Source organism: Taurulus bubalis (genome assembly GCF_910589615.1).
Source record: "Taurulus bubalis genome assembly, chromosome: 17".
In the NCBI taxonomy this organism is placed as follows: Eukaryota; Metazoa; Chordata; class Actinopteri; order Perciformes; family Cottidae; genus Taurulus; species Taurulus bubalis.
Genome location: NC_136605.1, coordinates 2,392,937 through 2,417,030, shown reverse-complemented (window position 1 = coordinate 2,417,030; position 24,094 = coordinate 2,392,937). Strand labels below are relative to the sequence as shown.

General features: G+C 46.6%; 1 protein-coding gene across 1 annotated transcript in view; it reads left to right on the top strand.

Moving 5' to 3' along the window:
• smg1 (SMG1 nonsense mediated mRNA decay associated PI3K related kinase) overlaps positions 1-19,466 on the top strand; it is a gene marked incomplete at its 5' end in the record, with an annotated part of 59,382 nt that extends 39,916 nt beyond the window's left edge. Inside the window, 21 exons of the mRNA XM_079233284.1 lie at positions 61-170; positions 327-548; positions 738-931; positions 1,102-1,274; positions 1,655-1,934; positions 7,433-7,705; positions 7,825-8,059; positions 8,567-8,778; positions 9,388-9,541; positions 10,008-10,197; positions 10,671-10,951; positions 11,624-11,833; positions 12,071-12,208; positions 12,945-13,097; positions 13,175-13,354; positions 13,740-13,967; positions 14,289-14,500; positions 14,605-14,705; positions 16,611-16,787; positions 17,586-17,692; positions 18,377-19,466. Coding sequence (XP_079089410.1) covers positions 61-170; positions 327-548; positions 738-931; positions 1,102-1,274; positions 1,655-1,934; positions 7,433-7,705; positions 7,825-8,059; positions 8,567-8,778; positions 9,388-9,541; positions 10,008-10,197; positions 10,671-10,951; positions 11,624-11,833; positions 12,071-12,208; positions 12,945-13,097; positions 13,175-13,354; positions 13,740-13,967; positions 14,289-14,500; positions 14,605-14,705; positions 16,611-16,787; positions 17,586-17,692; positions 18,377-18,454 — 3,908 coding nt within the window. The 3' untranslated portion in view covers positions 18,455-19,466. The remainder of the gene's footprint in view (positions 1-60; positions 171-326; positions 549-737; positions 932-1,101; positions 1,275-1,654; positions 1,935-7,432; positions 7,706-7,824; positions 8,060-8,566; positions 8,779-9,387; positions 9,542-10,007; positions 10,198-10,670; positions 10,952-11,623; positions 11,834-12,070; positions 12,209-12,944; positions 13,098-13,174; positions 13,355-13,739; positions 13,968-14,288; positions 14,501-14,604; positions 14,706-16,610; positions 16,788-17,585; positions 17,693-18,376) is intronic.
• Between the last annotated feature and the right edge of the window lie 4,628 nt (positions 19,467-24,094).

Here is a 24,094-nt window from a genome sequence, read left to right as displayed (position 1 = left end):
GCACTTCATTGCTGCTTCAATAAGACGGTGTGTTTAATGTGTCCATTGTTGTGTCACTAGGCAAGAGCCTTCGGGTGCCAGAGAAGGTCCCCTTCAGGATGACCCACAACATTGAGACAGCTCTGGGAGTCACTGGAGTGGAGGGCATCTTCAGGCTGTCCTGTGAACAGGTTAGTCATATCACACTGAACTGTGTGTTCTCATCATGCAGGTCTTGATTGTAAAACCATGTGCACACTTGTGTAAACCTGAAGGCAACCTAGTCCTCAACCTGATCTCTAACACCGATGTCTGCTGCTCTGCTGAAGTCCAACATGTCATTTCAGGTGGTTCAGATGATGCGTCGGGGCAGAGAGACCCTGCTGACGCTCCTGGAGGCCTTCGTCTATGATCCCCTGGTGGACTGGACTGCCGGGGGGGAGGTGGGCTTTGCTGGTGCCGTGTACGGAGGAGGAGGAGGCCAGCAGGCCGACAGCAAGCAGAGCAAGAGGGAGATGGAGAGAGACATCACACGCTCACTCTTCTCCTCCAGGGTGGCGGAGATTAAGGTGAAGTCATGACTGCTGCAGTGTTAGAGTCCTGGTGGACAGGTGGTACCTTCATGGTAGCTCCTCCCATCAGTATGAATGTTAGTTAGTCCTGATGGACAGGTGGTACCTTCCCGTACTGCACCCTAACCAGGAGCAGAGCCTGTGATGGCGTTGAGTGTAATTGCTGGACTGCATTGACGGTTGCAGGTGAACTGGTTTAAGAATCGTGACGAGATGCTGGCCGTGCTGCCGCAGGTGGAAGAGACGGTGGAAGAGTACTTGGTCCTGCAGGAGCTGCTCTGCCAGGGGGAGAAGCTCCAGGCTAAGCTTCAGGAGGAGATGGCCTTCCTGGAGGGAGCAGAGAACCACCCAGACCATCTGATCCTGACCCTGGAGCAAAGGTACAAACCGCTATATGAATGTATTCCAATGAGTCCTTCAGTCAAACATCCTTTTACATTCAGATCGTAGGACACATTTTTTAGTTTCTCTCTTTATATTCAGATGGCTGTAGAGATCCTGCATGCCACAATGAGTAGACCTGCTTTCTGAAAGAACTTCCTTGTCTCAGGTACTCTGAACACACCCAGCTGCAGTCGAGGCAGCGGACGGTGCAGGAGGCCATCCAGAGCAAGCTGGCCGACCTGGACCAGTGGATCTCCCAGTACCAGGCGGCCTTTTCCAACCTGGAGGCCACGCAGCTGGCCAGCCTGCTGCAGGACATCAGCAGCCCCATAGATCTGGGTGAGTCCCTCTGGAGGCGACGCCAGCAGGATGGATGGATGGATGAATGGATGGATGGACAGGTGAAAGCTGAGGCAGCATGTCTTGAGCCACAGTTCTGCATGTGTAGTTAATGACCTAGTTACCGTTGGGTATTGATTGGGGTTAAACATGCATTTTGTTTTGGACCGTGGAGACATTTGACAAAGACATTGATTTTCAGGCCTTCTTTAATATCTATAAACGAGTATGAGGAAACATATAGTCTTTAATATCTATAAACGAGTATGAGGAAACGTATAGTCTTTATCTATAAATGAGTATGAGGAAACGTATAGTCTTTGATATCTATAAACGAGTATGAGGAAACGTATCAACACATCATGCTGTCCTCCTCCCAGGTCCTCCCAGCTACGTGCCGGCCACAGCCTTCCTGCAGAACGCGGGCCAGGCCCACCTGATCAGCCAGTGCGAGAGCCTGGAGGCGGAGGTGAGCTCTCTGCTGCAGCAGCGCCGTGGGGCCCTGCGCGGCTGCTTGGAGCAGCTGCACAGCTACGCCACCGTGGCTCTGCTGTACCCGCGGGCCGCCCTGCTGCTGCACCGCGCACACCAGTGGAAGGCCTGGCTGGAGGAGCTGCTGAGAGACACGACAGTGGAACGCTGCCAGCACGTCTACCGACAGTAAGGAGCTTCCTTCATGGTGCCATGCTCTGTTAGCGTCCCTTGTTCCACTTCCATTCCTGTTAGCATCCCTTGTTCCACTTCCATTCCTGTTAGCGTCCCTTGTTCCACTTCCATTCCTGTTGGCGTCCCTTGTTCCATTCCTGTTGGCGTCCCTTGTTCCATTCCTGTTGGCGTCCCTTGTTCCATTCCTGTTGGCGTCCCTTGTTCCATTCCTGTTGGCGTCCCTTGTTCCATTCCTGTTGGCGTCCCTTGTTCCATTCCTGTTGGCGTCCCTTGTTCCATTCCTGTTGGCGTCCCTTGTTCCATTCCTGTTGGCGTCCCTTGTTCCATTCCTGTTGGCGTCCCTTGTTCCATTCCTGTTGGCGTCCCTTGTTCCATTCCTGTTAGCGTCCCTTGTTCCATTCCTGTTAGCGTCCCTTGTTCCATTCCTGTTAGCGTCCCTTGTTCCATTCCTGTTAGCGTCCCTTGTTCCATTCCTGTTAGCGTCCCTTGTTCCATTCCTTTTAGCTTCCCTTGTTCCATTCCTTTTAGCGTCCCTTGTTCCACTTCCATTCCTGTTCGCATCCCTTGTTCCACTTCCATTCCTGTTAGCATCCCTTTTTCCACTTCCATTCCTGTTAGCATCCCTTGTTCCACTTCCATTCCTGTTCGCGTCCCTTGTTCCACTTCCATTCCTGTTAGCGTCCCTTGTTCCACTTCCATTCCTGTTAGCGTCCCTTGTTCCATTCCTGTTAGCGTCCCTTGTTCCATTCCTGTTAGCGTCCCTTGTTCCATTCCTGTTAGCGTCCCTTGTTCCATTCCTGTTAGCGTCCCTTGTTCCACTCCTGTTAGCGTCCCTTGTTCCACTTCCATTCCTGTTAGCGTCCCTTGTTCCATTCCTGTTAGCGTCCCTTGTTCCATTCCTGTTAGCGTCCCTTGTTCCATTCCTGTTAGCGTCCCTTGTTCCAGTCCTGTTAGCGTCCCTTGTTCCAGTCCTGTTAGCGTCCCTTGTTCCACTTCCATTCCTGTTAGTATCCCTTGTTCCATTCCTGTTAGCGTCCCTTGTTCCACTCCTGTTAGCGTCCCTTGTTCCATTCCTGTTAGCGTCCCTTGTTCCATTCCTGTTAGCGTCCCTTGTTCCATTCCTGTTAGCGTCCCTTGTTCCATTCCTGTTAGCGTCCCTTGTTCCATTCCTGTTAGCGTCCCTTGTTCCATTCCTGTTAGCGTCCCTTGTTCCATTCCTGTTAGCGTCCCTTGTTCCATTCCTGTTAGCGTCCCTTGTTCCATTCCTGTTAGCGTCCCTTGTTCCATTCCTGTTAGCGTCCCTTGTTCCATTCCTGTTAGCGTCCCTTGTTCCATTCCTGTTAGCGTCCCTTGTTCCATTCCTGTTAGCGTCCCTTGTTCCATTCCTGTTAGCGTCCCTTGTTCCATTCCTGTTAGCGTCCCTTGTTCCATTCCTGTTAGCGTCCCTTGTTCCACTTCCATTCCTGTTAGCGTCCCTTGTTCAACTTCCATTCCTGTTCGCGTCCCTTGTTCCACTTCCATTCCTGTTAGCATCCCTTGTTCCACTTCCATTCCTGTTAGCATCCCTTGTTCCACTTCCATTCCTGTTAGCGTCCCTTGTTCCACTTCCATTCCTGTTAGCGTCCCTTGTTCCACTTCATTCCTGTTAGCGTCCCTTGTTCCATTCCTGTTAGCGTCCCTTGTTCCATTCCTGTTAGCGTCCCTTGTTCCATTCCTGTTAGCGTCCCTTGTTCCATTCCTGTTAGCGTCCCTTGTTCCACTCCTGTTAGCGTCCCTTGTTCCACTTCCATTCCTGTTAGCGTCCCTTGTTCCATTCCTGTTAGCGTCCCTTGTTCCAGTCCTGTTAGCGTCCCTTGTTCCAGTCCTGTTAGCGTCCCTTGTTCCAGTCCTGTTAGCGTCCCTTGTTTCACTTCCATTCCTGTTAGTATCCCTTGTTCCACTCCTGTTAGCGTCCCTTGTTCCACTCCTGTTAGCGTCCCTTGTTCCATTCCTGTTAGCGTCCCTTGTTCCATTCCTGTTAGCGTCCCTTGTTCCAGTCCTGTTAGCGTCCCTTGTTCCATTCCTGTTAGCGTCCCTTGTTCCATTCCTGTTAGCGTCCCTTGTTCCATTCCTGTTAGCGTCCCTTGTTCCACTTCCATTCCTGTTAGCGTCCCTTGTTCCACTTCCATTCCTGTTAGCATCCCTTATTCCACTTCCATTCCTGTTAGCGTCCCTTGTTCCATTCTTGTTAGCGTCCCTTGTTCCATTCTTGTTAGCGTCCCTTGTTCCATTCTTGTTAGCGTCCCTTGTTCCATTCTTGTTAGCGTCCCTTGTTCCATTCCTGTTAGCGTCCCTTGTTCCATTCCTTTTAGCGTCCCTTGTTCCATTCCTTTTAGCGTCCCTTGTTCCATTCCTTTTAGCATCCCTTGTTCCATTCCTTTTAGCGTCCCTTGTTCCACTTCCATTCCTGTTCGCATCTCTTGTTCCACTTCCATTCCTGTTAGCACCCCTTGTTCCACTTCCATTCCTGTTAGCGTCCCTCTTTCCACTTCCATTCCTGTTAGCGTCCCTTGTTCCATTCCTGTTAGCGTCCCTTGTTCCATTCCTGTTAGCGTCCCTTGTTCCATTCCTGTTAGCGTCCCTTGTTCCATTCCTGTTAGCGTCCCTTGTTCCACTTCCATTCCTGTTAGCGCCCCTTGTTCCATTCCTGTTAGTATCCCTTGTTCCACTTCCATTCCTGTTAGCATCCCTTGTTCCACTTCCATTCCTGTTAGCGTCCTTTGTTCCATTCCTGTTAGCGTCCCTTGTTCCATTCCTGTTGGCGTCCCTTGTTCCACTTCCATTCCTGTTGGCGTCCCTTGTTCCACTTCCAACTCAATCCATAACTAGTGCAGTGTGTTTCTCTGCAGCAGTACCGTCACAGGCTTCTGCACAGGAAGAATTCACTTAGTCTCCTACCTTTAACAAACGTACCCCAAGGCTAACCTAACAACTCACAACCACATGATCGTAAAGTCTGTGGACGAAGAATCAAACGGAGTGTTGCTGTTTGTAGGCGTATTATTTATTTCATTTGACATATACAGCCCGAGGGAAACTATCTGTACCAATGTACAGTGTTGTTATTGTGGTTGTATTGTAACGGGACCGCCCTGACATGGTCAGAACCTAGTGGGAGCGCCTACTCCTTACACCAGCCGTGTAAGGAGGGCCCGTTTTAGAACCCTGAGGTTTCCCTCTCAGTTTGCTTTCAATTACAATTCATAGAGACAATGACGGATGTTAAAAACCCCATTCGTTCAGTTTTTCACCGTGGCCTACCTGTACTGTTGAGCCACGTCTCCACCGAACTGTTTCCTCTAACAGGAAACGAAGATGAACCGTTTTACACACAGTGCAACCCAAACGATTACTTACATTTGTCTGGATCTGGAAACGAGGCGGGATCGTACTGGATTGTGTTCCCTGGTCAATGGCCTCGGCCCGGTGTTTCCTTCTTCGTCTCGAAAAACCTGGAAGTTATCTTATTCCATTAAACGGGAGTCCCCATTGAGTAAAGTTCTACACTCTTATTTGAGAGTATACATTTTATTTCGAGTTATTATACACACAGTACCATAACTGAGTCTTTTTTTGTCTTGGAGGAATTCCCCTCAGCACTTAAGAGTCAGTTCACCAGTATCATATGTTTAAAAAGTTACAAGAGTAAAAGTCACATTGTAATTCATCTACAGTTTCTTTTTCGTCTTGGAGGAATTCCCCGCAGCGCTTAGAAGCAGTTACCAGTAATTACATGTGGGAAAGTCTCTGTTTGATTTCTTAAACCGAGGCTTTCCATCTCAGGGACAGAGCCCAAGAGGAACTGAAGAAGTGCACAGTTATCACAGTATGTATAGGCAAGTGTGTGGGAAGATCTCTGTCAAGACATAGTGGGAGTAATAGGTGCCTGTGATTACAATCTGCTTTGACCTTGGTCACACGCTCAATAGCTTGTTTGTGGTTACAGCTGCAAAAGCTACTCAAGGTCAGCTCATAAACAACAGAACCATATTTAGACCTGTCTTCCGTCTACAACAGGATACTATCTGCTATGACCTTATATAAATGTCATTAAAATGTCATAAACATAACAGGAATGTACTACAGCGTATTTAAGCACAATTTCACTCAAAACAATGAGCATAATGCTGCATGATAAAAAGACTATCACTCAAAACAATTAGTTATAATGCATCGTGATAAAAGATAATTTCACTTAAAACAATTTATAATGCATTGTGGTATAAGACTATTTCACTTAAAGCAATTTAGTTATAATGCAGCATGATAAAATACTATTTCACTCAAAGCAATTTATTATAATGCATAAAGAGAAAATAAAAAATACTTGGAAAAGCAAAGAAAAGAGAAGAACTCATACTTTACATAACCCAATCCTCAACAGTATAACTGTAATGACGCTGTTGATGTAGGCATGGCCTCCCTCTGGCCAGTGGGAGAGACGATGTTGTTAAACACAAACCAATAGGAATTGAAGCCGAATATTTAGTTTGATAAAAGCATTTCTTTAACTTTGTAAATCAAAAAATGTTCAATACATTTTTACTTCTGGACTTGAGCGCCGCATCTCTTGCTGTGAATTTGAGAAGTTATTAATGATAATTCTAAAGTTAACGTTATGAATGAAGCTTTGAACTCTTCGTAGTACAGTGTGAAATATTCACGCAAACGGTTCCCAAAGATACTTCTTCAGCTCGCCACTGGATTCTGATGGTAACGCGTGTTGCCTCATCAGAGTTAAAGGTGTTGTGTGTTCATGTGTGTTGTGAATGTGTGTTAATGTGAGCACAGCCATCATCAGAGCAGATTTATCTGCTGTGCTTCCATAACAGGACAAACTGAAGATGGTCTTTACACAAAGAAATAAATAACATAATTATGTTTGAATTTGCAACAAGGCACGAATAATTATGAATTAGTTTTGAAGTTATTAAGGTTCACCCTGACTGGACTCATAAGGGAAGAACCCCGTCTCTCCACTCAAAGGGCCGTATGAAGGAGATGGTACAACATGGTGCACGTCCGGCCGATTAGAGGTATTGCCGGTTTGTTCATGTCATGAAGGTGGAATGAGAACTCAGATTCCAGACCCTTTACTTGAGTAACAGGCCGAGCAAAGCCAACAGGTTAGCTCCTTTATTATTGCTCAGAGCTAACGATATTAGCTCCAATGTAGCGTCGTCAGAGGAACAGAGCACGCCCCCTCAGGTTGATCAGCGCCATGCTTTGAGTGTTTATTCTCTGCTCCCAACACACTGAATACGTGTTGCTCATTGTGCTGCTGAGGGAAACCTCGATGAGGAGTCGATGGTCTAGAATGGGACTACTAGGCACTGGTAGTCAACAGGTTCTGGACTCCCGGTCCAACAGCAGGGAGACTCGGGTGATCCACATGCTGGACCAGACCTGTCCTCTCCTGTAGGACTCGTGCCCACGCCTCCTCTTGTCTGCAGGTACGAGGTGCTGTTCGCCCCCCAGCCTCCGGCGGCTTCCTGCCAGTTCCTGTCCAGCGTGGAGTTGACTCTGCAGCACCAAGTGGCCGACGCCAACGAGCGCGTGATGCAGCATGCGGAGCGGCTGAAGGCGGAGGGCACCACGGCCGCCGCCTGCGAGGAGCAGCTGCAGGAGATCGAGCACTGCATCACGGTCTTCCTCCGGGAGAACGGGGAGCTGGGCTCCCTCAGCCTGGCTGGGATCATTACGTCTGCCCTCTGCACCCTCTGCAGGTTTACACAGCTTTCAACATGCGACTTATCCATCTCATCCTCTGTAGCCGTCTGGCGCCTCTAGAAGGGTTGGGTTGGACCTGAAGGGTAAACTGAAGGGTGTGGCTTCTTCCCCGCAGGAGGAACATGGTGATGGAGGCAGCGGCCGCCGGTGCTGCAGAGCAGCTGGTGGACCTGCTGTCCCGGGACGGCGCCTGGTTCCTGGAGGAGCTCTGCGGCATGATGGGAAACGTCAGCGCCCTGACGACGCTGCTGCAGCGCTGCCCTCTGCTGCCCCACGACCTGGACCTACCGGCGCCACCCGCCATCACACAGGCGGTCTACCTGGCCAATGGCGTGTACACCTGCCTGCAGGTAGGGGCACGTTCAGTGAATGTCATTCTATTGTTAAAACCTTTATTTAAAGAGGCCGGGCCATTGAGGGCAAGCCTTCATTTACACGGACAACATTAAACACACAAAGTACAGTATCAACAAATCATACAACAAACCAATGGCGTCAACACAAGGGACGTCAGTTCATGAAACACCCATTCAGTCAAGCTGCTCCTCCTCGTTCATAAAAAGGGAATTGGTTAAACGGGACTAATTGGTGCAGATTGTTCCACAAGTTTTCAGTATCTCATCCAGACCGTCTAGTGCTGTGTGAATATGATCTACTTGTACAGAGACATGCACGCTCGTCTGTACAGTAGCTGGTAGAGAAGCTCATACTCTCTGGGGACCGGGAGAAGCAGCACTTGTCCTCCCTCCTTACCCTGAGGGCCTTCTGTTGTGACTGAATGTGTTGGATCTCTTTTAAAGAGTTGTTGGAGCAGGAAGTCAAAGCCTGACGCTGCTGTGTCTCCATGTTCACTACAGGAACTCAACACCAACTTCCGCCAGATCATCTTCCCCGAGGCCCTGCGCTGCATGGTGAAGGGAGAGGTCACCCTGGAGGCCATGCTGGCGGAGCTGGAGCAGCTGGTGGAGCAGAGCTCCGACGGGCTCGGCCTGCAGGGTCTGGTGGACAGCCTGCAGGCCGCCGCGGGCCTGGACCAGGACGGGCTCAGCCACTGCCTCCACCTCACCAGGTGGGCCGCTGCTGAGTGCACAGGGTCCACTGGCATGAAGTTGATCAGACACAGCATTCGCTCAACACTTCTGGAACTCACGATCTGTGTTTTTACAATATTTAACTTGATCTGCAGTATGAAGTCAGTCCTCAGTCCCATTTTATCATTTTGATGAAAGGTGTGACGGACAACACTTCTACTACAAAATTGGTTTATTCATATATGTCACTGCTTTTGTGAACCTAAGACCTTTGGTAAACTAATTTCCATCACCAAGACAGTTCGTCCACAAGAGATATGAAGACTTTTAAAAATCGAGATTCAAATTTTCAGCTTTAGGGCCATATTATCTGTTTACACTTGTGCCTTAGGACAATGGTGCCTCATTATATAGAGAGATTAGATTGTTATGCAATTGTTGATGTAAGACATGGGTGTGTATCACATATGCAAATGCCTTTTTTAAAAGGTGACTTTAAGAAATGATGTAAAATCGAGAAAATGCCCTGAAACCCAGTTATGAATACTGTTTCATTTCTGAGAATAGATCCCCCAAAATGCAATACACTTGCCCTTTTTCAGTCATTGAAAAGCTGTGTGTGTGTAACACTGTCTCCTTGTGCTCAGAATGCTGCGTGCTCAGTACTCTGAGCTGATCCAGCCTCGTCTGGACGGCCCGGGTCAGGACACGCCCAAGATGTCCGCGGGCCAGATGCTGCTAGTGGCCTTCGACGGCATGTTCACCCAGCTGGAGACGGCGTTTGGACATCTCACGGAGAAGGTAGCGCGTCTACTGGGCTGGCATGTTCGTTCCGGTCGTGGGTCCAACAGGGTTCTGATTCCTCAAATTGAGCTTTGACATCTAATCCAGTGCAGATGTTCGTGTGAGCCTCATCCTCTGTAGAAACACACGGTAGAGGTCTGCAGGCTGTCTGGCTCCAGGGCCCATGAGACGCACTGATGTGTCCACTCAAACACTTGAAGCCATGTCATCTCTTTACATCAAGGACTTCTCAAAAACAACATCTCAAAGATGATGTGAGGTTTCCACAGACTGATTCTGGGCCCTGGTGCCGTGGTGCAGGTCTGTCACAGACGGGCTCATACAGACCTCAAAGGGAGACGCTAGTTTTGTTAAGCGGCCAATTGAATATCCAGTGCATTGAACCCCTTTCCCTTGAGCATCAGTCAGCATCATTTGATCTTGTCTCTGGTTACCGATGTCAACCCGTCCATCTCCTCCTCAGCTGAGTTCTCTGGAGGTTCCTGTGTCCTGGAGGAAGGTGGACGTTCTGAGGGAGTCTCGCGCCACACAGCTGCACTTCTTTGATGGAGTCAAGCAGCGGCAGCTCATGGAAGACGTGTTCTTCCTCAAGAGACTGCAAACCGTCCGGGACTTCTTCAGATTGTGTGCCTCCTTCGCTCAGACGCTGTCTGGTAAGAGCTGTGCACACGTTTCCTCTCCGATCACACCCACGAGATAGACTGGTGACCCGTCACCTGAAATCCCTCTTAATATCTATTATGTTGAAAAATTCTCACCAAAACTACATTTTACTGGATTACACATTTTTAATTTACCTTTTCCCAGTACTCATTCTCACTGAGCAGAGCCTGAACGCATTACAACAAGCCGCTAACGCTACTTGCTCTCCTGTGGATTTAATCACTGATTGGTTGTCATGATGTCACATGATCAGAGCGCTGAGACTAAAACATTAGCGATGTCCTGATCACATATTTCCCTGATTGGTGTCAGTAAAGCTGTGGGTTAGCTGTGTTGAACTGTAATGATCTGGTGTCTAGTGGTCCGTCACACCACTAGCACTACACGGACCCGATGCATCGCCTCCATCGGTGTCGTACTTCACTGTCCAGCCGGCTCTCTGACGTGTGACTAATGTGTGCAGGTACCTGTTCGCCAGCGGAGGACCTGTTGCCTACGAACGGGCCGGTGGTCCTGGGGAAGCCACTGTACCGGCGGCCCAGTGCGCCGGGCTCCAGCGTGGCCGTCGTCAGCGAGGACCAGATGAGCCGGCCCATCAAGGCCTTCACTGCAGAGTTCGTTGGCCAGGTGCTCATGGGGCTGCCCGGCCAAGCCCTGGGTCTGGCCCTTTGTAGCACCCTGTCGGCCCTGGGCCTGGACGTCGTCACCCAGGTGGAGGCCAAGGACTTCGGTGCCGAGAGCAAGGTTGTGTGTGTGTGTGTGTGTGTGTGTGTGTGTGTGTGAGAGAGATAATAAATCCTCTTTGTTAGAAACTGAAGGTGTATTCCTCCTCCTACACAAGAAGCAGACAGTAGTGGTTCAGTCTGCTTCCCAGTCCACTTTATAAATGGTTTAGTGTGTATTCACACACATCGTCCCAGCGGAAGGCAGAACGTGTACTGATGTTCCCTCTTCTACTTTACGTACTAAACATTAGATATATTGCAGGAACTGAAAGCAGTTCTTCTCTAAAGTTGGAGGCCATTGTCTGAGACTGCCGCTGTGTTCATATACGTATATGGTACTATATTGTTCTTTATCTTTACTGATGGAGTGAAAATATGACACTCTAACCCGTGTGAACATTTGTTCCATGGACCTTCGTTCTGGAGCGTACACAAGACATCTATAACCTGGGTTAGGGTTAGGTTAGACGTCTATAACCTGGGTTAGGGTTAGGTTAGACGTCTATAACCTGGGTTAGGGTTAGGTTAGACGTCTATAACCTGGGTTAGGGTTAGACGTCTATGACCTGGGTTAGGGTTAGGTTAGACGTCTATGACCTGGGTTAGATTAGACGTCTATAACTTGGGTTAGTGTTAGGTTAACCTGTAGCCTACGTATCGATCCGTCTGACCTGGTGTTCCTGCGCTGAAGGTGCCTCTGGATGAGCTCTGTAAGGCGGCCGTGGAGCAGGGCCTGGCGTCCGGCCGGGTGTCCCAGCTGCTGCTGAACAGAGCCACGGTGCTGGCCTCCTCCTACGACACGGCCTGGAAGAAGGTGGACCTGCTGAGGAGGCTGGACGTCAACCTGGAGGCCGCCAAGGCCAGCCTGCAGAGGAGCCAGCTGCACATTGCCATGTTTCAGGTGTGTGTGTGTGTGTGTGTGTGTGTGTGTAGCCCTACGCATACAAGCACAGAGACATGCATGTGCGTAGGTGTGGAAACAAGTTTAAAACCAGGGAATGGCATCATTTAAAGGCATAGGTCGACCTCAAATGGTACCCACAAAACAAATCCCACTTTGATGCACACAGGTTCCACTTGAAGGGTTTGTTTGTGTTGCTATGTCCACATCTAAAAATGTTTTGTGTGTCCCTTTTAGTGGCAGCACGAGGACGTCCTGGGCCCCAGTAATCAACCACTCAGCCTCAGCGTTCCTCCTCGCTCCGTCATACTGGGCAATATGAAGAAGAAGCTGTACAAGCTGAGTCAGGACGAGGGGTCCATAGTGGCCATTCAGGTCGGTGTCTGCACCACACCATGGGCTTCTTCTGTAGAACATGAGGGAAGACACCGCTTATTCCACTACTTTGTCTGTTTGCGTCAATTTCTCCTAAATTAATTCAAAAGTTAACATTAGATAACGCCTCATTTGCATATGTAAACGTACCATTTCAGAAAACTTGTAATACAAAAAAGTATCTACTTAATGTGAGCAATCAACTGGATGCTTCATGGCGATGTTTACTAGTTCCATGTAAAGGAGCTGTGTTCAACATCAGCTTCAGCTGCAAACCACTACGTCTGTGTGATACTGGAGGAGGTGTAGGAGGTCTACCTGAACCCACTTACTGGATATCTCCTCCGTCTTTGCAAGAACCACAAGTTGTTCTGTTTGCCCAAAGCGCTTGTTTCTCCTCTGAGGAGCCACGGATGATGTCATCACTCGTTCCTGAACCAGAGACTCTCTGCTCTGTCCTCAGTCTCCTCCACCATGTTTACACTACACACCACGCTAGCTTGGCTAATAGCATGTTGTTCACTACAAGCTAACGCTACAGCTGCAGTCTGACTCTCACCACTAGACGTCACTACATCCTACACACTGTTCCTTTATTCAGCACATGTTTAACAAACATTCAGAACGTGTGTATCTTATATGTTCATGATTATTTTGTCTTGAGAAACTAGAGTTATTTCATCCAACAAATAGTTGTGATTTGACTGCAAAATACAATGTGACTGTTTGTTCTTAGGAGAAGCTGGCGTCGCTGGAGGCGAGCATCGAGCAGCGCCTCAAGTGGGCCGGAGGAGCCAACCCGGCTCTGGCCCCGGTCCTGCAGGACTTTGAGATGACCATCAGGGAGAGACGCGCCATGGTGGCCCGAGAGAACCAGCGCACCAGCCAGGTAACGCGATCAAGGGCCTGTTGGTGCCGCTTCAGTGACTGGACTCTTTCTTAGCGTCCTTGCCGTTTTAATTCCAGGTCACCTTCTTGTGCTCCACCATCCTGAACTTTGAGGGTCTTCGGACCCGGTCCCCCGAGGCCCTCAGCATGGACGCAGCCCTGTTTGAGCTGCTGAAGCGCTGCCAGCAAACCTGCTCCTACGCCGCCCAGTTCAGCAGCAGCGTGTCTCCACTGGAGCTCCAACTGCTGCACAGACTGGTGCGTTTGACCTCTGACCTCGATGCGGTCTATATGCCCGTCAAAGATGTGACGGTAGGGTGGGACGATTGGCTGGGTGCATGGGCAATTGTCTTGTCTAACGATTTTTGTCATTTTATTATGCTATTTTCTTATGGTCATGGAATTTTAAATTAGTAATTTCGAGGCCTGGAAAAATAAAATCCCAAAAGTGTTGTAAAAGTCATGTAAATGTGTTATATTCATGTGTTCATGTCGTTCATTTACGCCTGATTATTTGAAATAATGAATATGCTTTTAAAAGAGACTCAAAATATAAGCAGGCATACATACAGGCATCTATATAAATGTTTATTCTTTTAATCAAACTATTGTCTCATTCATTTGTCTTTGTTGGTCCCTACAGAGTCCGGTGCTGGACCTGCCCATAGGCAGCCCTGATTGGCTGAGCTGTGCCCAGAGGCAGCTGGAGGAGGAGCTGAGCGCCGAGCGGAGGACCCAGGAGGACCGGGAGCAGCAGCTGGAGTCCTGCGGAGAGGCCCTGCAGCTCCTGGTGGACTCCATCAAGACCATCCTATCCAGCCACAACCGCCAGTTAGCCGACGTCAAGCACCTGCTGAGAGCCATGTCTAAGGTAGGTACCGAGAGCCATGTCTAAGGTAGGTACTGAGAGCCATGTCTAAGGTACCAAGGGCCCAGCTTCCTGAAGCACATGTTGTGCTCTTTTTTTAGGTTTCTATCTTTTTTGTTTTACTAGAACATGCTTTTTTGCTTTGATGTTTCATCACACCGTCTGTGTGAATATACCTGTTCACACTCTGCCTTAAACCATCTGCTTAGTGCCGGTCTCTGTCAGGCCCTCCACAAACCGTTTATTAAGCAGATGGCAGAAGATCAGAAAGTGTGAATGTTTGAGCTGCGCCCCGGTCGTCACCCTCTGGTTCCTTCTGTACAGGATGAGGAGGCGGCTTTGGCGGATGGGGAGGAGGTGGCTTATGAGGGCAGCGTGCGTCACTTCCTGTTGTTGTACAAAGCCTGGCAGGACAACATCCAGCTGGTCCTATTCACGGTGGTCCAGGCCAGCGGGCAGCCTCGCAACCAGGAGCAGTTTGAGCTGCTGGAGGAGATCCCTGCCACCCTGAAGGAGCTGCAGTCCCAGAGCCAGAGGTACCACGTCACACACACACACACACACACACACACACGCACACACACCTGTTCAAACACCTGTGTGACTCCTGTGTTAACGTGCTGCGTGTGCTTCACCACAGCGTGTATAACGGCCTGGTGAGCTTTGCCTCCCCGCTAGTGACGGACCGAGACGGTGAATGTGCCAGCCCGGTTTCTGCCGCTCAGACGAGCTTTGCAGCAGGTAAGACCTGCTTCCATCCAGAGGGAAACGTGTTTGAAATATGAATCCATAATTGGTAGCGACTTTTGATTCAGTGCCCAGCCCTCGTGGAAACGCAAGAAGGAACTCTGCTCCTAATCTAGGTCCTGGGTTAGTTCTCGTGTCTCTAGAGTTCCTGGAACTATTCTAAAAGGCCCTTTACTTACTGAAATCATCACTGTACTCTACAGCAGTGATTGTCAACCACTGTCCCGCGGCACACCAGTGTGCCGTGAGAAAATTTCCAATTTCACTTAATTGGTCCAAAAAAATATTATTTAGCTGCCGCAAATAATTTTCCATTGTTGAGCGTCTGAGCCTGCAATATAGTTGCTGGCCTAGTAGTTTCCTATAGAACAGGTCTGCACTTTGTTCTGCTATTAAACAAACTAAACGGCCGTATGTTATTGATCGTACACGACAGCTTGTAATTTCTGGGTCGCGTCTACAACTCTTTCCGCCCCGATGCGATGCACACAGTGGACAGAGAGAGCGGCGAAAAATATGTTGCGTGCTTTTCACAATGGGATTTGCTGCTTTAAGCTATCACTATTTTAAGCTATGAGCTCTCATGTTTAAAGCCCAACAGTTAAGGTATTTGTAGGTCAAGACAAACATCCAACAGGCTGCAGCCTGGCGCTCCATCAATGACGTTTCTGAGGCTCTGGAAATATTCTTCCAAAAGCCCGAAAAACACACTCAAGTGACAAAGCCTGCTCACTTTGTGGTCATCATTAAAATAAATGAACACTGTTTCCTTTAAGTCAGTATTTATCAAACTTGGGCGTATTACAGGTGGGGCGCAAGAGGAAATGCTGATTTTACCGTACGCCGTTAATAGGTCACATGCGCATGTACGACTCGCCGATTCTTGTCATTTCGCCAAAAGCCGATCTTTATGAGATCTCCGTGAGGTTGTCTTTTCTGCTGTTGCGTCGCTCAACATGGAGCATGAATTGAGAACGGCTGTATCAAATATACCTCGTTTTAAAAAGAGTTGTAGAGGAAAGCAGCTCACTGCAGCCACTATTAATGATACGTTATGCTCACACATCTGCACTCATTCTGTTTTGCAAAAAAATAGCTTGTTGTTTTCCACAATAAGCTATTTAGTTGTAACTAAATATTAGTTATTTTTTGCACGGATATAACTTTATTTTAATTTTTCTAACAAAGTGATAACACATTTGTTTTTGTCTGATGGTGCAATCTGGTTTAATTGAAAGTGATTTCAATGTTCTATTATTTATAAAAGCACAGATGGAGGCACTAGTACTGTGAAGAATTACTTTGTAGTACTGTGAGGTGCCATGATGAAGTATGTCCGTCAGTCGCTCCCCCCCTAAAGCTGTAAACCTAGGGGAAACACTGAATACTGTGACATTCTGTAACTTTTTGGGTTGTTGGTGTGCCGCGGGATTTTTTTATTGTAGAAAATGTGCCGCGGCTCAAAAAAGGTTGAAAAACACTGCTCTACAGGATCAGGCTCAAGATAGAAAGCTCGATGAGGCTTCATAGGGAACCACAAACCTCACAGAGTCCTGTTGGCAAAAAGCAGCATTGAGTTACGTTATGATGCGTTCAAGCTCTATAAAGTAAATTCTAACGTTATTTATGTACGTAATGTATTCAAATGTTATCTTGTAAAATGTAGTTTTTGGCCAGAAGCGTGAGGCGGATCAGCAGGAAATGATATCAAATGGTAGTAAAGGAGTATATGCTGATGTACATGGGGTTTATTGTTCTAGTTTTTACTTGATATCAAATTGATCTTGAGATTCATGGAATTTCTCTGGCACTGCACGTTTACCAGGCATAGATCAGATCTGGGTAGATGAGCTGCATTTCCTCTGTTCTCACACTAATCAAAGTTCTGTTTGCCTTCAGCGGTGAAGTGCAGTGGCGTGAAGACTCAGCCGGACTCCATGTCCCAGAACGCCCGCAAAGCTCTCCCCCGTAACCTGGGCACGCCCACGGACACGCCACCCAGTACGCTGCTGATGAGCAGCAAGGGCTTCAACCCCAGCCCCAAGAGGGCCGTGCGGGACCCCAAGACGGGACGAGGTACTGCCGCTCTGCTCACAGTCTGTGGGGAACCGGGTTCAGCTTCCTGCTAGATGAGTGCAACGCATCTAGAGCAGCAAACGCTGAGCAGCGTTTCCTCAAAGCTCAGCACCTTAAGTTAGATATGTTTGCCTGTGCACCAGCGATGGCTTTCGGTTCTCTGTCTATACTTCGTCCCATTCTTAAGAATCTCAGGAATTTCTGGAGGGAATTCCTCACATTTTGCCCAAACGTCCACCTGGAGGACGAACCGATCTGACTTTAGGAGACATGTTCGCAGGAATGGATTTGACCTGACTGTCATAACTCATGACTCCTATTCTAAACAAATGTCAAATATGATGCAGTAAATACAATTTGGTCAGATGTAAACCGGTCAGGAGGTATTTATAGTAAAAAAAAAACATGTTAACTGATGTTGGCTCCAGACGTGTTCAAATAAACGCACTAACATAAGTCATTATTTAAAGGGGACGTGTCATACTTGTATTTTGGGTTCCTACCTATATATTTGATGTCTGAATATACCTGTGTTCACAGCTCATCTGCAGCGGTGACTCACTGTCAGCTGACTTTATCGTTGTGACCTCACATCCTCATTTAAAGGCTCATTCTCCTCTTCTACTTGTACTGTATTCATGTAGCACCTACAACTGCTTCCATTAAAAGACATGTGACTTTCTACCACATGGACCTTTAAACTGTTCCCTGGTATCTCTAGATATGAGCTGGACTGACTGGTTCAGACGGCGTGTGAATGAGTGATGGGATGTTGAACTGTGGTGAAATGTGTTGCAGCGGTCCAGGAGAGGAACTCGTACGCAGTCAGCGTGTGGAAGAGGGTGAAGGCCAAGCTGGAGGGCAGAGACATCGACCCCAACAGGAGGATGAGCGTCACGGAGCAGGTGACCCTTCATGGTTAAACACTGCCATCTGTGGCCCTTCATGGTTAAACACAAGCCTGACATCTGTTGCCCTTCATGGTTAAACACTGACATCTGTGGCCCTTCATGGTTAAACACCGACATCTGTGGCCCTTCATGGTTAAACACTGACATCTGTGACCCTTGAGATCAAGAGCGTGCTGTACATCAGTAGCTATGTTCTTCCTCTTCACTTGGTTTGGGCCAGGACGTCTATTGGCTCTCAGTTTAACATTCTCAGGAGAGACGAGTACAATAGAAGTCATGTGTCCACAATGAACAACATGGTATAATTACAACACAGTCCATAGAATATTCCACAGAGCAGCAGCAGCCTGTATTATTTATTATCATTTTTTTATTCTATTTGAAAACACAAATGGTAACGCAAAACACTTTAATATAAGATGAGGTGAGTGAAGTTGTCCGTCTGTAGACGGTGATGGAGACAAAGAGAGAAAAGGAGCAGCTGGATTATTGTGTTTATGTACAGCATGCTCTAGCATCAGCTGGATCCAGGTGTGCGTCAGCTGGATCCAGGTGTGCGTCAGCTGGACTCAGGCGTGCGTCAGCTGGATCCAGGTGTGCGTCAGCTGGATCCAGGTGTGCGTCAGCTGGACTCAGGCGTGCGTCAGCTGAATCTAAGTGTCTGTGGTTTCGTTGCAGGTGGACGTGGTCATCAAAGAGGCCACCAGCATGGACAACCTGGCCCAGTTGTATGAGGGCTGGACTGCCTGGGTGTGATCGCTATGCCGCATCATGTCTTTGGTCCAACGAAGGCTTGGAGATCCACCAGAGTCCAGCGGGTCTGGGGTGTCGGACCAGCAGCACCGGGCCACACTGGGGGGAGGAAATGGGAAGCGGACGCCAAGTCCGTCCTCCCAAACTCCTGGGAACCCAAACCGGGGCAGCGATCTCGTAGCACCGCTGCAACCACACCCCCAACCACCGGGACCGGGCCAACACCATGCTTTGTGGGCCTGTGGCCCCGCCCTCCTTTCTGGGGCCTGACCAGCAACGCAGCGCCGGAGGGGGAGGGGGGTGGGAGGGAAAGGCCTCCTGACCTGGACCTAGAAAACCTCCCCTCTCACTGCATCGCTCATGTCAAGTCGTTCCCATAACCACCACTGCATCCCGTTGAGCCAATCAGGACGCAGCGGGAAGCGAGCGGCGTCCAAAGCGCACGGCCGACATGCGGTGGGCGGGACCTCCCCGGGGCCAGAGCTCAGATGATTGGCCGTAAAGGGCCTCGCTTGTTTCTCTCATCTTTTCCTCCGATTGGCCGGCTGGTTCTAGACAAGAGAGAAGTCTCCAGGTTCCTCCGGCGACGCCCACCTGAACCCTGAAGGGGGGGGGGACAATGTCAAACTGTACTTTGATAAACAGTAAAAACCTTTACGTCTCGGAATAAAAGATTAAGTGGAGTTGTTTCTCAGGAAGGCTCGTTGTGCTTTTGTGGTAAAGTGACTCGTCGTGTTTAATAGTTTGATGCTCTTTGTGCAGAATGACATTAAAGGAGAATTCACTGGACGAGGGAGGACCTCGTCTGATTCTGTCTTCTGCTGACCTTTATAACCATGTACTTTAGCTTCTCATGCAGACTCACTCCCCAGCCCTGATGCTTGCATTTTATTAATCTTGACCTTCTAGTTTTACATTTTTAGTCGGAGTTATGTTTTTGGTGTTGGTGCAAAATGTTTAATCTTAAAAGCTTTTATTGGATTTTGTTGGATGCCAAATAAACATGGAACTGAGATGGGTTGAGTGTTTTATTTACGATGAGTCTTCAGATCAACTTGAGACCGACTGCAAGCACACGATGACGACGATGAGGAGCATAAACCTGCAGCTCTGTCCTGATCAGGGCTGGTACTCGACCTCGAGCTGTGGCCCATATGAAGCCTCAAGTTCAGCATTTCAGCCTTTGACAAGTTTTTCCACTTGTTTCTTTAGTTTGTTTGTTACCTCTGGATTATATAATATATCATCTTCCAGGCAACGCGCCGGGTTTCCCCAGGAAGAGCTGTGTGGAACGCCGCTGAGCCACATTAATAAATTACATGATTAATTCAGTAGTTACGAGTCGTTAGTTAAGCATTAGTTAGTATGTTTGTGACCTCATCTAAAGTGAGGACTATATATGCTTTATAAAGCATTAATAAATGACTTGATTAATTCAGTAGTTATAGTCATTAGTATTAGTTACGTATGTTAGTGACCTCATCTAAAGTGAGGACTATCTATGCTTATAAAGCATTAATAAATGACATTGAAAGGCCAGCAGCCTCAGAGCTAACAAAAGGCTAGCAGAACCTCAAAGTTAACAGAAGTCTAACAAAGCCTCAAAGCTAACAGAAGGCTAGCAGAGCCTCAAAGCTAACAGAAGTCTAACAGAGCCTCAAAGCTAACAAAAGCCGAGCAGAGCCTCAAAGCTAACAGAAGGCTAGCAGAGCCTCAGAGCTAAAAGAAGGCTAGCAGAGCCTCAAAGCTAACGAAAGGCTAGCAGAGCCTCAATGAAAGAGAAGTTTCAGTTAGTGATGGCGAGATGAAGCTTCCTGAAGCATTTAGCTTTCCATCCAATTGGTTCGCTCATGTACCGGAGCTTCATGGAGCTTCATTTGCTCTACTGCGCCACCAAGTGGACAATAGATGTAAAACAGGCAGAGTGATCATAACGACACCATGGCTTTGGTGTGTGAAGCTTTAAATAGAATAAATTATGTTTGTGACGCCAATACATCAATTATTAACTTATTAATATTGTGTCTATCTTTATGATATATTGGCGGGGTCAAAATCAAAACTCGAAACAAATTGGGAGAGGGTTGTGATGTGACTGTGGGTCAGTGGTTAGAATATCTGACTTTCAGTCAGAGGATCGGTGTTTCAAGCCTCAGCTCTGCTTGTTGATGTGTCCAATTTTTTTAAAGTAAAAATAAGAACTTTTCCACTGTGCTGGGCTTTTTGAGACTATTTCGCCTGCTTTATAAAATACCCTTTCACAGGCACACATGAAGCTGGGTACAGAGAGGAAGGGGGGAAATCCATTGAGTTTCTCTGCCTCTTATATTTCAAATCGCAAGGCAAACCCACAAACTATTTTCTGAATCAGTCACGTGGTACGGCCGGCTCGCGAGGCTTCGAACGTCACCGCATACGTCATCGACACAAGCCTCGATACGCGCTTCACCAAAATCTATCTGGATTACTCGACACGCGCATCGAAGCCTCGACACGAAAGGACACATCACTAGTTTCAGTTATCTTCACAACAGAAAAGAGAAATAAACACAAAGTGATAAAGAACATTAATATGATGGTGATGGGGTCGACGCCCGTCAGTAGTATGAGTGTTGAGTATGTTTCATAGTTTGCACTACACATTATTGATTATTGATTAAGAGTATTCTAGTCTGCCAGTATGCTAGCGGGCAGTCTCTAACTAGTAGTGATGGCAAGATGAAGCTTCCTGAAGCATTGAAGCTTTCCATCCAATTGGTTCGCTCATGTGCCGGAGCTTCATGGAGCTTCATTTGCTCTTCTCCAATTTTTTAAAAATAAGAACTTTTCCAAAGTGCTCGGCTTTTTGAGACTATTTTGCCTGCTTTATAAAATACCCTTTCACAGGCACACATGAAGCTGGGTACAGAGAGGAAGGGGGGAAATCCATTGAGTTTCTCTGCCTCTTATATTTCAAATCACACGGCAAACCCACGAACAGAGGTGTCAAGTAACGAAGTACAAATACTTCGTTACCTTACTTAAGTAGAAATTTTGGGTATCTATACTTTACTGGAGTATTTATTTTTCAGACGACTTTTTACTTCTACTCCTTACATTTTCACGCAAATATCTGTACTTTCTACTCACTACATTTTAAAAATAGCCTCGTTACTATTTCATTTTGGTTTGTTTTCACTCCGGCTTGTTTTATCGTTCAAAAACACACACACAAAAAACCTCTCCGCCCCATTGCCCACAGATACGTGCGCGCGCACACAGGTGAAGGCTGAGCACACACACCAGCGGACAGAGAGCGTCGAAAAATATGTTGCGTGAAAAGTAGACCGCTATATCTGCGTTTTAAACGCTCCTAGGGGGAAGATGCAACAGCAGCTCTTCTGTGAGGAGCAACCGGAGTTCTCCTCGCACCGGAGCAGTTCTCTGAACCCGGAGCAGCTCTCCTGCTCCAGGTGAAACGAGTCACGGTGCTCGTGTCTTCTACCAACAAGGAGCTGCTGGCTTCACATATTACAAAAGTACAAAGTACACGGATATAAAACTAAGTCATTAATAAATACATGGACAAATACCTGTACTTTCGGGTAAATGGTTACGGTACGCCGTTAACAGGTTACGTTTGCGCATGCGCGATTTGACGCGAAGCCGTGAGCTCCGTGAGCTCGTCTTTTCTTGCTGTTGCGTTTCTCAAAATAAAAAAAAACAGATCTAAGCTCAATATTGAGCATGAATTGAGAGAGGCCGTATCAAATCTACAACCCCGTTTATAACATGTGTAACACGTGTCGAGGAAAGCACTGCAGCCACTAATACTGATACAATGTGATGGTTCACATATCTGCACTCATTCTGTTTTGTGTGGCAAAAAAAATTAAAAGCTTATTGTTTTCCATAATGAGCTATTTAGTAGTAACTAAATATGAGTAATTTTTTGCACAGATAGAACTTACACAAAACATTGTCTGATGGGGCAATCTGATTTACTTGTAAGTGATTGCAATTTTCTTTATTCTGTTATTTATAAAAGCACAGATGAGTCACACAATTATGTTATTTACAGAAAAAGTTTGAGAACCACAGCCTTAAGTGTTTGTGTTGGAGTTGCCGCCGCCGCCTATTTTGCACTATTACAATACTTATAGGCAACTAGTTATCATGTCTTCCGCTCCATGAAACGCATGTTAATGCTCAGTAGTACACATATGGTACTTTAATGTATTTGCATTGTAATAAAATGTGATCATTTTAAATGGGCATATATGCAGCTGAAACGGGTAGCCTAGTGCATCCCACATTTTTCAACATAACATTTTAAAACATTATAGTCATTATGGCCTTTATAAAAATGATTGTTTTGGGGGAGGTGGGGTAGTGCACTATAGGCCCCTGAGAGTTTGTCCTTAATGGAAAAAAAACATTCCCCTTACATTACTTTTACTTTTATACTTTTAAGTAGTTTTTATACCAGTACTTTTACACTTTTACTTAAGTAAAAAGCTTGAGTTGATACTTCAACTTTTACAGAAGTATTTTTAAACCCTAGTATCTATACTTCTACTTGAGTAATGAATGTGAATACTTTTGACACCTCTGCCCACGAACCATTTTCTGAATCAGTCACGTGGTACGGCCGGCTCGCGAGGCTTCGAACGTCACCGCATACGTCACCGACACAAGCCTCGATACGCGCTTCACCAAAATATACCTGGATTACTCGACACAGGCATCGAAGCCTCGACACGAAAGGACACATCACTAGTTGTAACTTTAGTCATGGTTATAACTTTATCCATGTTATAACTGTAGTCATGTGATAACTTTAGTCAAGGTTATAACTTTAGACATGTTTATAACTTTATTCATGGTTATAATGTTAGTCATGTTCTAACTTTAGTCATGTTGTAACTTTAGTCATGGTTATAAATTTAGTCATAGTTATAACTTTAGACATGTTTATAACTTTATTCATGGTTATAATGTTAGTCATGTTCTAACTTTAGTCATGTTGTAACTTTAGTCATGTTATAACTTTAGTCATGTTGTAACTATATCATGTTATAACTTCAGTCATGTTTATAACTTTAGTCATGGTTATAACTTTAGTCATGTTGTAACTTTAGTCATGTTATAACTTTAGTCATGTTATAACTTTAGTCATGGTTATAACCTCAGTCATGTTGTAACTTTAGTCATGTTGTAACTTTAGTCATGTTATAACTTTATCATGTTATAATTCAGTCATGTTTATAACTTTAGTCATGGTTATAACTTTAGTCATGTTGTAACTTTAGTCATGTTATAACTTTAGTCATGTTATAAATTTAGTCATGGTTATAACTTTAGTCATGTTGTAACTTTAGTCATGTTATAACTTTATCATGTTATAACTTCAGTCATGTTTATAACTTTAGTCATGGTTATAACTTTAGTCATGTTATAACTTTAGTCATGTTGTAACTTTAGTCATGTAATAACTTTAGTCATGTTATAACTTTAGTCATGTTGTAACTTCAGTCATGTTGTAACTTTAGTCATGTTATAACTTTAGTCATGTTGTAACTTTAGTCATGTTGTAACTTTAGTCATGTTATAACTTAAGTCATGTTGTAACTTTAGTCATGGTTATAACTTTAGTCATAGTTA